Source organism: Leopardus geoffroyi, chromosome D3 (assembly GCF_018350155.1).
Source record: "Leopardus geoffroyi isolate Oge1 chromosome D3, O.geoffroyi_Oge1_pat1.0, whole genome shotgun sequence".
In the NCBI taxonomy this organism is placed as follows: Eukaryota; Metazoa; Chordata; class Mammalia; order Carnivora; family Felidae; genus Leopardus; species Leopardus geoffroyi.
The window spans coordinates 77140202-77155032 of NC_059339.1; the positions used below are offsets into that span (position 1 = coordinate 77140202).

General features: G+C 41.1%; 1 protein-coding gene across 2 annotated transcripts in view; it reads left to right on the plus strand.

Annotated features, from left to right (window-relative positions):
* The window catches only part of MALT1 (MALT1 paracaspase), a 58084-nt gene extending 43773 nt beyond the window's left edge, over positions 1-14311 (plus strand). For both annotated transcript variants that reach the window (XM_045458306.1, XM_045458305.1), the window contains 7 exons: positions 2978-3155; positions 4665-4739; positions 5084-5211; positions 7774-7923; positions 10276-10433; positions 11526-11651; positions 12728-14311. In XM_045458306.1, the coding sequence (XP_045314262.1) occupies positions 2978-3155; positions 4665-4739; positions 5084-5211; positions 7774-7923; positions 10276-10433; positions 11526-11651; positions 12728-13168 (1256 nt within the window). In that variant the 3' untranslated portion in view covers positions 13169-14311. The remainder of the gene's footprint in view (positions 1-2977; positions 3156-4664; positions 4740-5083; positions 5212-7773; positions 7924-10275; positions 10434-11525; positions 11652-12727) is intronic.
* The last annotated feature ends 520 nt before the right edge of the window (positions 14312-14831 follow it).

Sequence of the window (14831 nt, forward strand, 5' to 3'; positions counted from 1 at the left end):
ACAGCAGCTTTTCTTTCTATCTTTATGGATTCACCTTTTGGAGCCATTTTGTAGAATGGAATCTTTCCGTGCCTGGCTTTTTTCTCTCAGCATAATGTTTTCAAGGTTCGTCCGTGTCATTGCGTTACTTTTATGGCTGGATAATCATGGTATGGATGTGCCACATTTCCATCCATCAGCCGGTGGACACGTAGGTTGTTGCCTCTGGGTGATATTCTGAATCACACCGCTGTGAACACTCGTGTGCACATTCTTGTGTGGACGTAGGTTTTCAGTTCTCTTGGCTGTATACACCTTGGACCGCAATTGCTTAATCGTATGGGAATTCTGCGTTTAACTTTTTGAGGAACCGCTTAAACTCTTTGCTGACTACTTGCACCAATGCGTGTTCCCACCAGAAGTAAATGAGGCTTCCAGTTTCTCTACATCCTTGCCAACACGTGTTCACGCCTATGTGTTTATTGAAGCTGTCCTAGTAAGCGTGATGTGGGATCTCATTGTTCTGTTTTGCGTTTTGTGTGTTTGTTTGCTATCCTCTTTGGAGAAATGTTTGTTCAGATCCTTTGCCCATTTTTTACTTAGCTATTTGTCTTTTTATGGTCGAATTGAAGAGTTCCTTATGTATTCTAGATACAAGTTGTCCTTATAGATCTGCTATTTGCAAGTATTTTCTCTCATTCTTCGGGCTGGCTTTTCACTCACTCAGTCTTCGTTGCTTAGTGAATTACATCCACTCCCTGTGTCACGATTTTCAAGATGCTCGTGTCAGTGCCCCTCTTCTTTCCGGGGATAATTTAATTCCTTGCCAGGCTGGTCTCCTTTCTCTTGGCTGCCATTCCAGGCCCACGCCTGGTTTGTTTCCGTTCCATAACGTCCCTTGCTCTTTGCTTTTCCGAATTGTACCCAGTCTCCCAAGACTACCTGTGGTTGCTTCCCTTCACACCGATTCCTCCGTGCACTTTACTCAGATCATACAAGGTTTCCTTGATCACATAATTTATGATATTTCACTGTATGCTGACTTTCTGTGTTCTTTAACAACATGAGCAGGTCTGAATGAGTTGCAAGATCCTTGGGGCAGGAACCTTGTCTTCCTTTTCTTTTTCATTTCTTTCATTCAGGACACAGATGAGATAGAATAAACCCACACTGAACACGTGAATGTGCCCATTTTGTCATTAGTTTAAATGTTTATTTTCGAGAGAGAGAGAGAGAGAGAGAGAGAGAGAGATTGAGATTTCAAAGCAGGCTTTGTGGATGCGGGGCTCGAACTCAGTGAATCACAAGATCATGACCCGAGGCGAAGTTGGACGCTTAACTCTCTGAGCCACCCAGGTGCCCCCCATTTTGTCATTTTTTTTTTTTTACCTGAAATGTTACATATGAAAGAACCGTTTTTCTCATTTTAGTCAGAGTTCAAGAAAAATAGACCTGGGTTCTGCCCTGTAGGACCAAATGCAGCAAGTTGTTCGAAGCTACATTCTTTGCTAGGATTGGAGCTGTAGGTGCAGGGAGTAGCTTCTCTGTTGTTCCCCAGCTTGGCGCCTTTTTACTATTAATGTCAGAAAGCCATAGAAAGAAGTCGTCATATCCAGGATGCTGACAGAGCAAAATCAGTGGGCCTTAGAGATTGCGTGCCTAGGGGGATGTATCATCACAAATATTTCTATCAAATATTTTTATAAGGAAGCCCATACTGATATTTGGGGGTTTTTTTGTTTTTTGTTTTTTGTTTTTTACAGCCAAAACAAACATCTTTTCAAGAAAATGTTCAGAGTCGTTTGGTGCAGTTTTTATAGTATCGTTTCTCAGTAAAGAAATGACTCATCTATGGACTACTAAAATGAATGTAGACTTTAGATTATTAATTCAAGAGACTCTAGATGGAAAATTAATGATATTTATATCTCGTAACGAAAAGAAGAAGTGGTAATGGGGCTCCTGGGTGGCTCAGTCAGTTAAGCATCTGACCCTTGATTTCAGCGCAGGTCATGATCTCACAGTTCATGGGCTTGAGCCCCACGTTGGGCTCTGCGCTGACAGCTCAGAGCCTGCTTGGGATTCCCTCCCTCCCTCTCTCTCTGCCTCTCCTCTGCTCTCTCTTACTCTCTCTTAAAATAAACTTAAATCTTTAAAAAAAAAAAAAAAGTAGTAATCCATGAAATCAGATTTTCCTTCCCTTCTTAGAAAAAGCTACATTTAGGGGCACCTGGGTGGCTCAGTCTGTCGAGTGTCCAACTCGATTTCAGCTCAGGTCACGATCTTGAGGTTTATGAGATCAAGCGTCACGTGGAACTTTGTGCTGACAGCATGTGGAGCCTGCTTGGGATTCTCCCTCCCTCCCTCTCTGCCCTACCCCCCCCCCCTTCAAAATAAATAAATAATCATTTTTTTTAAAGACTACGTTTTTATTTTTATGGCCCTTACTAATTATGTATATAAATGCCTCTGGGATTTGTTTTTCCTTTTTTTGCCTATAGAATTTCCTATACTGGATTTAGTAGTTACCAGTCATCTAAATAAGTTTATTTGTTCATCCATTAAAAACTTACTAAGCTCCTGCTGTGTGCCAGGAATCCACAGATAGAGATAATACTGTCCCTGCCCTGGGGGAGCTCCTGGTCTCATGGAGAAGACAAACGAGTCAACAAAGAAGTCCTTAGCCTTTCTCTTTTTTATATAACATAAGATAAATCTGCATTCCATATTATACCACTGGTTACAAATATACCATTTTTATGAACTAAAACATACTTCAGGACAGCATCTTGATGTCAGTTTAAAATACAGTATTTGAAGACTGTTGTCGAAATAATTTTCAGTGCAAACTTAGTTAACATTGACTGTGTTTATAGTTGGGTATCTCTTAAATAAGCTTGCATTAACTTGAAGAAAATAAAAGACTGCACAAGAGTGCTGCATGCGTATTCAGAGTGCAATTTAGAGTTAATTTTTACCCCTTTTTTCTCTTTTCCAGGATTATTATATTATGCAGGACATGGTTACGAAAACTTTGGGAACAGCTTTATGGTCCCTGTTGACGCTCCAAATCCATATAGGTCTGAAAACTGTCTCTGTGTACAAAATATACTGAAGTTGATGCAAGAAAAGGAAACCGGACTCAACGTGTTCTTGTTGGACATGTGTAGGAAAAGGTAAGCTGTCTGTGTTAAATGAAGCTCATTGGATTGAGGTAAATATCAGCCTTGACAAGTAAATCTAAGGCAAACCTGGGAATTCTAAGAACCACCTAAGCTTGCGAATTTTTTTTTTTTAACGTTAATTTTTTAGAGAGAGAGACAGAGCATGAGCTGGGGAGGGGCAGAGAGAGAGGGAGACACAGAATCAAAGCAGGCTCCAGGCTCCGAGCTGTCAGCACAGAGCCCGACGCGGGGCTCGAACTCAGGAACCACAAGATCATGACCTGAGCCGACGTTGGAAGCTTAACCGGCTGAGCCACCCAGGCGCCCCAAACTTGTGAATTTGTAATTACAGATTGAAACTGACCAAGAAGGACACTAGAGGAAAATATATTTTCTCCATGTGTATTTAATGATTTTAACTTTTTTCTTATTTGCTATAGAACAAAAGTGAGGAACTAAAGGGCGTGGGTATTTTTTCTTAATTTTTCTTAATGGTTATTTTTTTTTTTTTTTTTAATTTTTTTTTTTTCAACGTTTATTTATTTTTGGGACAGAGAGAGACAGAGCATGAATGGGGGAGGGGCAGAGAAAGAGGGAGACACAGAATCGGAAACAGGCTCCAGGCTCTGAGCCATCAGCCCAGAGCCTGACGCGGGGCTCGAACTCACGGGCCGCGAGATTGTGACCTGGCTGAAGTCGGACGCTCAACCGACTGCGCCACCCAGGAGCCCCGTTAATGGTTATTTTTTTAAAAATTCTTTTTTTAATGTTTGTTTATCTTTTGAGAGAGAGACAGACAGACAGAGTGTGAATGGGGGAGGGGCAGACAGAGGGGTAGACACAGAATCTGAAGCAGGCTCCAGGCTCTGAGCTCTCAGCCCAGAGCCCACCCGACTTGGGGCTCGAACTCATAAACCGTGAAATCATGACCTGAGCCGAAGTCAGACATTTAACTCTGAGCCACCCAGGCGCCCCAAGGGCATGGGTATTTATTCACACTCCAGAAGGTTCAGCTCTTCGGAATGCCTGTAGGTGTCTCCAGTCGTCTCTCAGTTATTCCTCCAGAAACTGACAGAACACCCGTGGTCAGTGGGGCTTCTGTCAGTCCTGGTCTCGCAGATACAGAAAGTGCAGCCGAACCACATGTTTGAGGCTTCAGATCCCAGTTGTTGGCCACTGTGTTACTAAGGAATAGAACCAGTGATTATTCCTCTCAGAAACAGAGTTTGTGCTTGCTCAGCGTTTACCAATCAAAAACCAATGCCAGAGTTCAGATGTTGGTCCTGTTTAAAGCGAAGCAGAGAAAGGATGTGGCCATCTGCCCTCTCAGCAGCATAGGAACCCTGGATTATTTTGGGTAAATATGTGGCTGATTTGATAAAGGAATTTTGAATCTATAATTTTAAATCATATGTAATACAACAGTGTTATATTTTCCATTATATTATTAAAGCTCTCCAAAATGCTGTTTAACTTTTTTCACATTTGTATCTGTCCTTCTCCTTCCTCCCTTTTATGTAGAAATGACTATGATGATACCATCCCGATCTTGGATGCACTAAAAGTCACCGCCAATATTGTGTTTGGATACGCCACGTAAGGAAATTTTATATTTATGTTCAAGATGCCTTCATTTTTCATGACTTCTTTTTGATTATAAATTAAAAGCCTAGACAGATCCATAGAAATGTAGGCATAAATTTTCCTCTTTGATATTCTCGATAAGAAGTTTTAAATAATTGACTTTAGCACCTCCTATCCTGACATCTTCTTTTCACTAAGCACCAGAGCATTTAGTTCCTGCTTAAAGATTAACTGTTTAATTAAGATGTCATGCAGGAGGCTGAGAAGCAAATGAAGCTCATCTGTATTTATGCAAGCCCATGTGGCAAGTGTTTCCTTTCTTTTTGTTTTAATTTGTCTTTTTGCTGTTTTTTAAGGTGTCAAGGGGCAGAAGCTTTTGAAATCCAGCATTCTGGGTTGGCAAATGGAATTTTCATGAAATTTTTAAAAGATAGATTATTAGAAGACAAGAAAATTACTGTGTTACTGGATGAAGTTGCAGAAGGTAAAATAAATAAAGAGAAAGCTACTCAGGGTCCTCTGGTAATTATTTTCTTCCTACTATTACTGTGCAGGTTTGGAATTAGTATTTATTTTATAAAAAACAAAAATTAGGCAGTGTTCAGCAACACTCCATTTAATTTCCACACCCCCCCCCCTTCCTCATTCCCTGTTGACTTGGCTTTATGCCCTCTGCACAGCATGACTTGAGCCGCGGTGCTGATCGCAGGCAAGACTGTGGAATCGGTGAAGTTTCATTCTCCGAGTTGTGTGCCTCGTTTCTGTACCTCGTGCCTGGTGCTGCCTGACTGCTTGTTTGTAGAAACCTGGTCCAGAGAGCATCCTCTCCGAGGATTAGAGATACAGCCTTACAGAAATTTTGAGGCCTGGTGGAAAAGTCTGGGTTCATTTTTTTCTTGATGCACTTAATGGTTTTTAAATTCTGCTTTCGGGGCGCTGGGTGGCTCAGTCAGTTAAGCATCTGACCTTGGCTCAGGTCACGATCTTGCAGTTCCGTGAGTTGGAGCCCCACATCGGGCTCTGTGCTGACAACTCAGAGCCTGGAGCCTGCTTCGGATTCTGTGTCTCCCTCCCTCCCTTCCTCCCTCTCTCCTTCCCTCTCTGTCTCTCTCTCTCTCTCTCTCTCTCAGAAATAAAGAAAAAAAATTTTTTAATAAAATAATAAAAGTCATACCAAAAAACAGTTCTTTTGCAAACCAGCCCATGAGAAATGGAGTTTCTTGGGTGTTCCAAAGATGGCAGCTTGAGGATCAGCTATGTGAAAGTTACCCTAAGAGCCATGAGTCACCTTTATTTTCATGTTTTTATCAGTGCAGATCTTGTAGCTGGGTCACCTGACTTCACCATTTTCCCATGTAACATAGACAGCCAGAGCTTTGGACCTCCTCCTGCCATCCTGCTTCAGCCAGAAAAGTCTGCTTTTATCTGCTTTATATATGAGGCTTCTATTTCAGAATAGATTCTTCTATTTAAGAATCTTAGTTTTGGGGCACCTGGGTGGTTAAGCGTCGCGCTTCAGCTCAGGTCATGATCTCACTCTACGTTCGAGCCCTGCATTGGGCTCAGAGCCTGGAGCCTGCTTCAGATTCTGTGTCTCCCTCTCTCTCTGCCCCTCCTCCCCCCCCAAAAAAAAAACAAGTAAACATTTTAAAAAATTTATTTTAAGAATCTTAGTTTTACCTCTTTTTTTCCAGATAAGTAACTACTTTCCCAAGACCAGATACTATTGGTTTATAAATTTATTAATAATAATATATATAGATGTAGGAGAAATAATTTGTTCATATTAAATAATATATAGCTTTGTAAGTTTAAATTGAGATTTATCAATAATCATAAGTCTTTGTCTAAAATAGGTTGGATGAAAACACATTATGGCATAACTTTTTTGTTAAGTTCAAAACCTAAAACATTGGCATATACTACTTACCAATGCCTGTGTTTGAGTGAAAATTAAAATATGCATGGTAGGGGCTCCTGGGTGGCTCAGTCAGTGAAGTGTCTGACTTGATTTGGGCTCAGATCGTGATCTCATGGTTCTTGGGATCGAGCCCCATGTCGGGTGTGGAGCCTGCTTAGAGTTCATTCTCTCTCTCTCTCTCTCTCTCTCTCTCTCTCTCTCTCTCTCCCTCTCTCCCCCTCTCTCTCTCTCTCTCTCTCTCAAAATAAAGATATCTGAGGTGTAGATGGCACGGGACCTTAACTTTCTCGTAGATAAATAGTCATTTGTTTACTAACCGCGTGTATTTCCCAACAGAGTGCAGACATAAAATGAGGACTACTCTTTCAGTAAACAAATATACTTCCAGTTCTTTGTGAATTTTAAGGTTTAAAGTACTAGGGATTTGGTAATAGAATTATAGAAGATAAAAGTTAAAAGGGCCTTTAGAAGTGGGCGGGTCCAACGTTTAAAAAAAGTTTTTGAGGGGGGCGCCTGGGTGGCTCATTCGGTTAAGTGTCTGACTTCGGCTCAGGTCGTGATCTCACGGTTCGTGGGTTTGAGCCCCACGTCCAGCTCTATGCTGACAGCTCGGAGCCTGGACCCCACTTCAGATTCTGTGTCTCCCTCTCGCTCTCTGCCCTTCCCCCACTCATGTTCTCTTTCTGTCTCCCTCTCGCTCGCTCTCTCTCACATCTGTTTGCTCATTACTTTGACCCGTTCCTGGCACATAGTAGGTGTTCAGTAAATACTTGTGGAGTGAATAAGTGATAGATACTAAGAATATAACCTGATTTTCAGGGGAGTTCTTGGCCTAAGTATTTAAAACATAATGAAGGGGTGCCTGGGTGGCGCAGTCGGTTGGGCGTCCGACTTCAGCCAGGTCACGATCTCGCGGTCCGTGGGTTCGAGCCCCGCGTCGGGCTCTGGGCTGATGGCTCAGAGCCTGGAGCCTGTTTCCGATTCTGTGTCTCCCTCTCTCTCTGCCCCTCCCCCGTTCATGCTCTGTCTCTCTCTGTCCCAAAAATAAATAAACGTTGGAAAAAAAAAAAAATTTAAAACATAATGAAAAGATTGTGGTCTTAATACTTATTTCTTATCTTTTAGACATGGGTAAGTGTCATCTTACCAAAGGCAAACAGGCTCTGGAGATTCGGAGCAGCTTGTCTGAAAAGAGAGCACTTACTGACCCAATACAGGGAACAGCATATTCTGCGGAATCTCTGGTGCGGAATCTGCAGTGGGCCAAGGCACACGGTACGGTGATGGCTGCTTTTTGTGACGTTGTTCTATAATGTGCTTGTATTAAATCATGAAGGAGGTTTTTTCCTCCTGGATAAATCGTTTCCTTCTCAACTTTGTAGTGACAACATTTTAGCGTGGTGGGCAAACCCAAGACTAAACAGTCTACCTAATATACAGTCCCTTAGACTTGATCATATTCTGAGCTGCTGGAAGTGTGCTGTTTGAAAAATCAGACAGGCCTGGGTTCTGATTCTGTCTCTGCCCCTTGGTAAGCATGTTGCCTATCAATGGGGACAAGAAAAAAAACACTTGCTACGGTTGTTGATGTTGAAGGAGGTCGCACGTGTAAAGAGACAAGCATGCTAGTCAGCAAACACTCTGTGCTCATAAATATTACTGGGCATTCGCTCTCTCTCTGACTCTTGAAGCAGCGAGTTGGTGAGCAGGAGAAAAGAGGGAGTGGAAATCCTATCTACGACATAATGAATTACTACTGGTAATTCTGTGTGTTTAGTGAAAAAGTAAGTTTAAATCATTGACAAGTGAAGATTTTGGATTTGCTACGAGTCTTTTCCTCTAAAAAAGACCTAGGAGCATCTGGATGACTCAGTCGGTTAAGTGTCCGACTTCGGCTCGGGTCATGATCTCACAGTTTGTGAGTTCGAGCCCTGCATCCGGCCTTCTCCTGTCAGCATGGAGCCTGCTTGGGATCCTCTGTCCCCCTCCCCTCTCTACTCACACTTGCTCGCTTTCTCAAAAAAATAAATAAACAAACATTAAAAAGTAATAATAAAGATTAAAAACTCTAAACAACAACAATAGCAAAATCACAGTGGTAAAGATCAACAGTGAAAAGAAAAAAAACAAAACAAAACAAAAAACCCTTTTATAAAATGAAACTAAGGAAGTATCTCTTTACTTGGTGGATGAGATGCTGCTCAATTCATAAATCGCCTAATGAGGCCAATTAGATTTTCAAATTAAAAAAGAAAAAGTTTAGAAGTGTCTGGTCCAGTATTTTCCTGTTTGCTCATTACCTGTACCACACCTGGCACATAGTAGGTGTTCAGTAAAATAGTTATTGAGTGAGTCTGTGTTACTGAGACTATAACCTGATTTGCAGGAAGTTTTTGGCCCAGATATTTTAAAACATCATGAGATGATTGTGGTCTTAAAATAATACTTATTTCTTATCTTTTACACACGGATAGATGTCATCTTACCAAAGGCAAACAGGCCCTAGAGGGTCAGAGTAGCTTGTGTGAAAAGAGAGCACTGTTTTTGGTAACAGGTTTGGTATTTTTTATGTTAAAGAGTTCATGCAAGGGGCGCCTGGGTGGCTCAGTCGGTTAAGTGTCCGACTCCAGCTCAGGTCATGATCTCACAGTTCATGAGTTCGAGTCCCGCATCAGGCTCCATGCTGACAGCTCAGAGCCTGGAGCCTGCTTCGGATTCTGTGTCTCCCCCTCTCTCTCTGCCCCTCCCCTGCTTGCACTCTGTCTCTCTGTCTCTCTCTCTCTCAAAAATAAAATAAAACATTTAAAAATAATTTAAAAAGTTCTTACAAAATGGTAAAAGGAAAAAGATTAAGACTCCCTTAATCACTCACCGAAGGATGCAAATTCAACAATATACACAGTTGTGAATATATTAATAATTAAGAAACAAATATAAAAATGGTAAACTTACGTAGTAATGAGAGAAAACAAAATTAAAACTATGATAGTGTAGTTTTTCCTTTTTTATCTCATCAACTAGGTAAACATTTTGAAAATTAATATTCATTTTGGAAATTGTATGGTCAAATCTATTTACAGTCTACGTGAGTGGAGAATGTCACATGTGTGAGGAACCGTCCAGCAGCTGTATCTAAAGCATTAAGTACATGTATATAAGAAAAATTAACTATGGTAGAAAAACAATAAAATCCAGAAATACTATAGACATTCAAGAATAGTGGAATTGTTCAAAGTAGCAAACTATTCGGCAACATTATGCTTATTGAAAACTATTTTCATGAAGATTGAGGCAGCAGTGAAAATTTACAAGTTGTATGGATACTTTTGGTTACCACTGTAAAAATTATATATGCAGAGGGACAAGAACTGTCAGGAAATAGTAAATGCAAGGCTTTTATTTGCCTGACCAACCAGCAGAATATGGGGCTTTTTTTCCTCTTTCTATAAGTGTATGCATGTGTGTTTATGTGTCTTTGAACAATGTGTTAGTTACAGAACCTTTCTGAGTAAAAACAAAAGCCTTGTTTTGCCCTTAAAGAATATTTATCTGTCGCTCATCATCAGAAAACTTACCGAGCACTCCTCAAATGATTATTTACAAGTTGTTCTTTTTGTTCTTTTTCAGAACTCCCAGAAAGTATGTGCCTTAAATTTCAGTGCGGTGTCCAGATTCAGTTAGGGTTTGCCGCAGAGTTCTCCAACGTCATGATAATCTACACAAGCATAGTCCACAAGCCGCCCGACGTAGTAATGTGCGATGCCTATGTCACAGATTTTCCTCTCGTAAGTCCCCCCTTTCTTCTTTGGTTCAAAATATACCGATTACAGCCTCACTTACTAATAACTAAACATTTGGAAACTTCATGGTAAAGTTAAAGGAAATATAAATACCTATATATTCCATTTATGTAAATACTTATTTGTGTTTTAGTGACAGTAGTCATAATATTTAAAAACTAATCACCAAATATATCCTACATGTCAAATTTCACCCAGGAAAGAAGCCTTTAATTTCCCTGACCCTAAGTAGAATATCAAATATGAAGGAATAAAATTTGTTATTCTTATGTCAAAAATAATTTCCTTTTAAAAACTACTGTTGTTAATTAAAGTTTTATGGTAGTATATTGGAAGCACAGAAATTTGTTTTTCCATAAATTAAGATACAGTATGTATTTTGTGTCAGCCTAAAGAAGCCGATAAATAGTATCCCTCTTTCCTACATGAGTTTAGTAAATTGAGAGGTAAGCAAGGTGCAAGACAAATCCAGAGCATCACCTTTGGTGTTGATAAAAGCTTCATGGAGGACATCGCTTAGTGTGAGAGCAGATGTTCCAGCACTGAAGCCCAGAATTAGATAGGTCTCTCTACCAGCCCCGGCAGCTTTCTGGGCATTGGTCAGGGCAGAACCTGAGGCCTTCGCCCTGGAGTTCCAGAACAGATCTCCTGCCCTCGGCCAGGAGTTGTCTCTTAGAGAAGAAAAGGGAAGGGCTGTCTGTGTCTTGTCCGTTTATTGTTTCTAGATAACCCCCTGCACCTGCCCAAAAGTGATGAATAGAAGGACGAGAATCCAGGAGTCACACACTAATGGGGCTTGGATGTGAAAGGAAGCTTGGAGTGGGTGAAGAAGTGTCTCTAGGGATAGTTTGGAAGTAATTGCCCTTGCACAGCTAAGCTTTTAAGCATATGTGTGCAGAATTTAGAATTCCTATTGTACTCTAGAGTGTTGTCTTTGTTGTTTGTTTAGTCCTGGATGAGAGTTTACCTACTCAGCCAAGATTCGTAAGAGAGAAATACCTGTTCAGATATTTTATTGTCATGCACAGTGTTGTGAGTCTCATTGATTTCATTAATAACGCCTGCTACTTTTCACAGGACTTAGACATTGATCCAAAAGCTGCAAACAAAGGGACGCCTGAGGAAACTGGCAGCTATTTGGTATCAAAGGATCTCCCCAAGCAGTGCCTCTATACTCGGCTCAGTTCACTGCAAAAATTAAAGGTTATTACTTTTCCTGTTTGTAACTGCTAATCTTACGAAAGTGAAAACTCATTTTGGCGTGTGACAGTTGTATCGCTTTCTAGATTGCTGCTTCATTGAGTGTTAAATTGAAGTAGAGATACGTGATACACAGTCTTATCAGTGACGCCCCTTCTGCGTGGTGTTCTGTCCCTGCTAATGGCCTGAAGATGTTCACGTGAGAGCGTATGTGATGGAAAAGAGGGGTGCCTGGGTCTCAGTTGGTTAAGCATCCAACTCTTGATTTTGGCTCAGGTCGTGATCTCACAGTTTGTGAGATCTGTTCAAGTCCCTGTGCTGACAGCATGGAACCTGCTTGGGATTCTTCCTCTGTCTTTGTCTGTCTGTCTGTCTGTCTGTCTGTCTCTCTGTCTCTCTCTCTGCCCCTCTTCTACATGTGTGCACTCTCTCTCTCTCTCAAATAAACATTTAAAACAAAAAAGTTAGAGATACAGAGCATAGTCTGCTTTTAAATATCTTTGCATCTTTGAATAATCATTTTCTAGTTGGAACAACAGATGCAAACTATCGTCACCCTGTTCATAGCTAATCTTCTTCAGTCTCCTTTGTCTGTGAAATAAGCCTGTGATCTGATGCAGTTATACTTTTCTACCTGTGACCATGGATTATTATCTCATAATACTTTTTAAAACAGCTAAACTTTTGGCCTGGGTGTAAAGTCAGGTTTTCTCCTTAAAGGACCATTCTCCCATCTCCACCAGTTGGGTAAGTTTCCCAAGCCCCACTGCTTGGAAAACACCTTTAAACTATTCCTCCAGAATACAGTACAAGGTCTCTGTGATTCTGACTACCGTCAGTAGTAAGTACTAGAATTCTACCAATTCAAAGTACCGAATGAAGGAAAGGGAACATGATTATAGCCGGTGTTGCTTAGGATAGAGAAGGTGTAAACGGGCCTTGAGGATTGGAAGCTGGGAAAGGGGAGTGACAGTGGATTTTGTTGTGTGGTCCTGTGCGTATTTGTAGATGTCAGTGATACTCTGAGACTGATGTGCTCCACAGTTGATAAAAATAACTTTATTCCTGTTCCTTTTCAGGAACATCTAATCTTCACAGTGTGTGTGTCGTATCAGTACTCAGGACTAGAAGATACTGTAGAGGAGAAGCAGGAAGTGAACGTTGGGAAACCCCTCATTGCTAAACTGGACATTCACCGGGGTTTGGGAAGGAAGACTTGCTTCCAGACGTGTGTCATGTGTAACGGCCCTTACCAGAGCCCAGCGTCCACCTCGACGGGGGCTGGACAGTATCACTCGTCTCAAGACTCCTTCCACGCTCTTTACCATTCGCATCTTGGTAACTCAAGCAGCGTTTTGCCATCAGATAGTTGTCATTGCAGCCGGACCGCGGATGCATTTATCTCAAGTCCCCATTCCCACCGCGACTCGTGTCGCTTTGGGAGAAGTAATGTGCCAGTAGAGACAACGGATGAGATGCCGTTCAGTCTCTCTGACGGGCTCCGAATTTCAGACAAGTGACCTCCTTGTGTTTGAAAGCTGCCATAATGACTACACGCCTCCTGTGCTACGGGACCGACAGCAAGTGAGGTGTGACGGAAAAACAAATACATTTTTGTAGAGAGAGAGGATTAATAGGCTATTTCGTGGCAAACCCAGGACCTTGAGATGTTGGAATTATATTATTTAGCCACAGACTTCCTCTTCCTCTTCTTGTAAGATTTGGTGAATTGGTTGGCTTGTTCCGTAAGAATGCAGTGTGGATGTGCTTAGAACAAAGGTATTTTCATTTCGAGCACTCGGGAGTGACAACAGTGGGAATGACATTGTTGAAGAAGTCCTTGTATTTTTAGAATGAGGGAAAAAAACCTTGGTGATCATCAGGCTTAACCTCGTTTTATCGGTGGGAGAAACAGATTGTGGCATCTTGTTGAAGTGAGAGCTGACACCAGAACTGAGATCTCCAGATTTCTATTCCAGTGTTTATTCCACTACATACTGCCTTCCTGACAGGTTCTGAGACAGGTATTATTTTTGTAGATAGATTTAAAGATAATATGTAAATATGCATGTGTGTATATAACCTAGTAATGTGCAAACTTTAATTTGTGATTATATGACTTTAGTACAAATGTCTGTTAACAGGTTTGTATCTAAATCTTCTGTAAACAGGCTGAAAGTTCTTGTTCCTAAGGTCGTGAAAGCACGAGAGGTGATGAAATGTTTGTCTCTGTTAGAGCAAGACGGCAGGACAGTTCTGCCACTGGAGAATCCTGGCCAGCTGCTTATCTGAATCCTACAGACACTGGATATGTCTTCCTCGATAACATTAATTTTCTTAGTGAATTGTACTGGCCTTGAGAGATCATCTTACCACTGTTGGTTCTACCGAAAGCAAGTGAAAAAGACAACTTGCCAATAACAAAGATACTGAATTCGTAACTTTAAAACGTGCCACAAAGAAAATACCAAGCCCAGATGGCTTCACTGCTGTATTCTACCAAACATTTAAAGAATTAGCACCAATCCTTTGCAGATTCTCCCCAAAAAAAGGAAGCGAGAACACTTCCCAAGTCATCTTATGAGGCCAGTATTCCCCTGATACAAAACCAGTGAAGACATCACAAGAAAACTACAGATCAGTATCTGTTCTGAATATAGACTCAAAAGTCATCAACAAAATACTAGCAAAGTGAACCTAGCAACATATAAAAAGGATTTTACACCATGACTAAGTAAGATTTATCCCAGGAATACAAGGTTAGTTTAACATCCAAAATTCAGTGTCATATGCAGATGCTTCTCGTTAGTCACAGCCTTCACCTTATTCACATTATTTACATTCCATAAAGTCACTGTGGGTACTGAATTAGTGAATACAGAGCCATTGCTCCTAGGGGAAGTGTGTGTGTATATACATACCTCAAATAGATTACAATCTTAAATCCTGAAGACAATTTATCCTGGTATATATTGTTTTATTTTCAAAAGAGAAAACGAAGTTTAGAAATATTAAGTGACTTGCCTGAAGCCACCCCACTAATAATTGCCAGAGTTGGGATTCATACTAGCCCCAGAACCAGAACTTTTTTGCACTGCACTGCGCTCCCCCTGCCCCCTCACCTTCTGGTCACGTCTGGGGGGACCTGGAACAGGAAGGCAAAGCATTGCCTTGTTCAGCTCC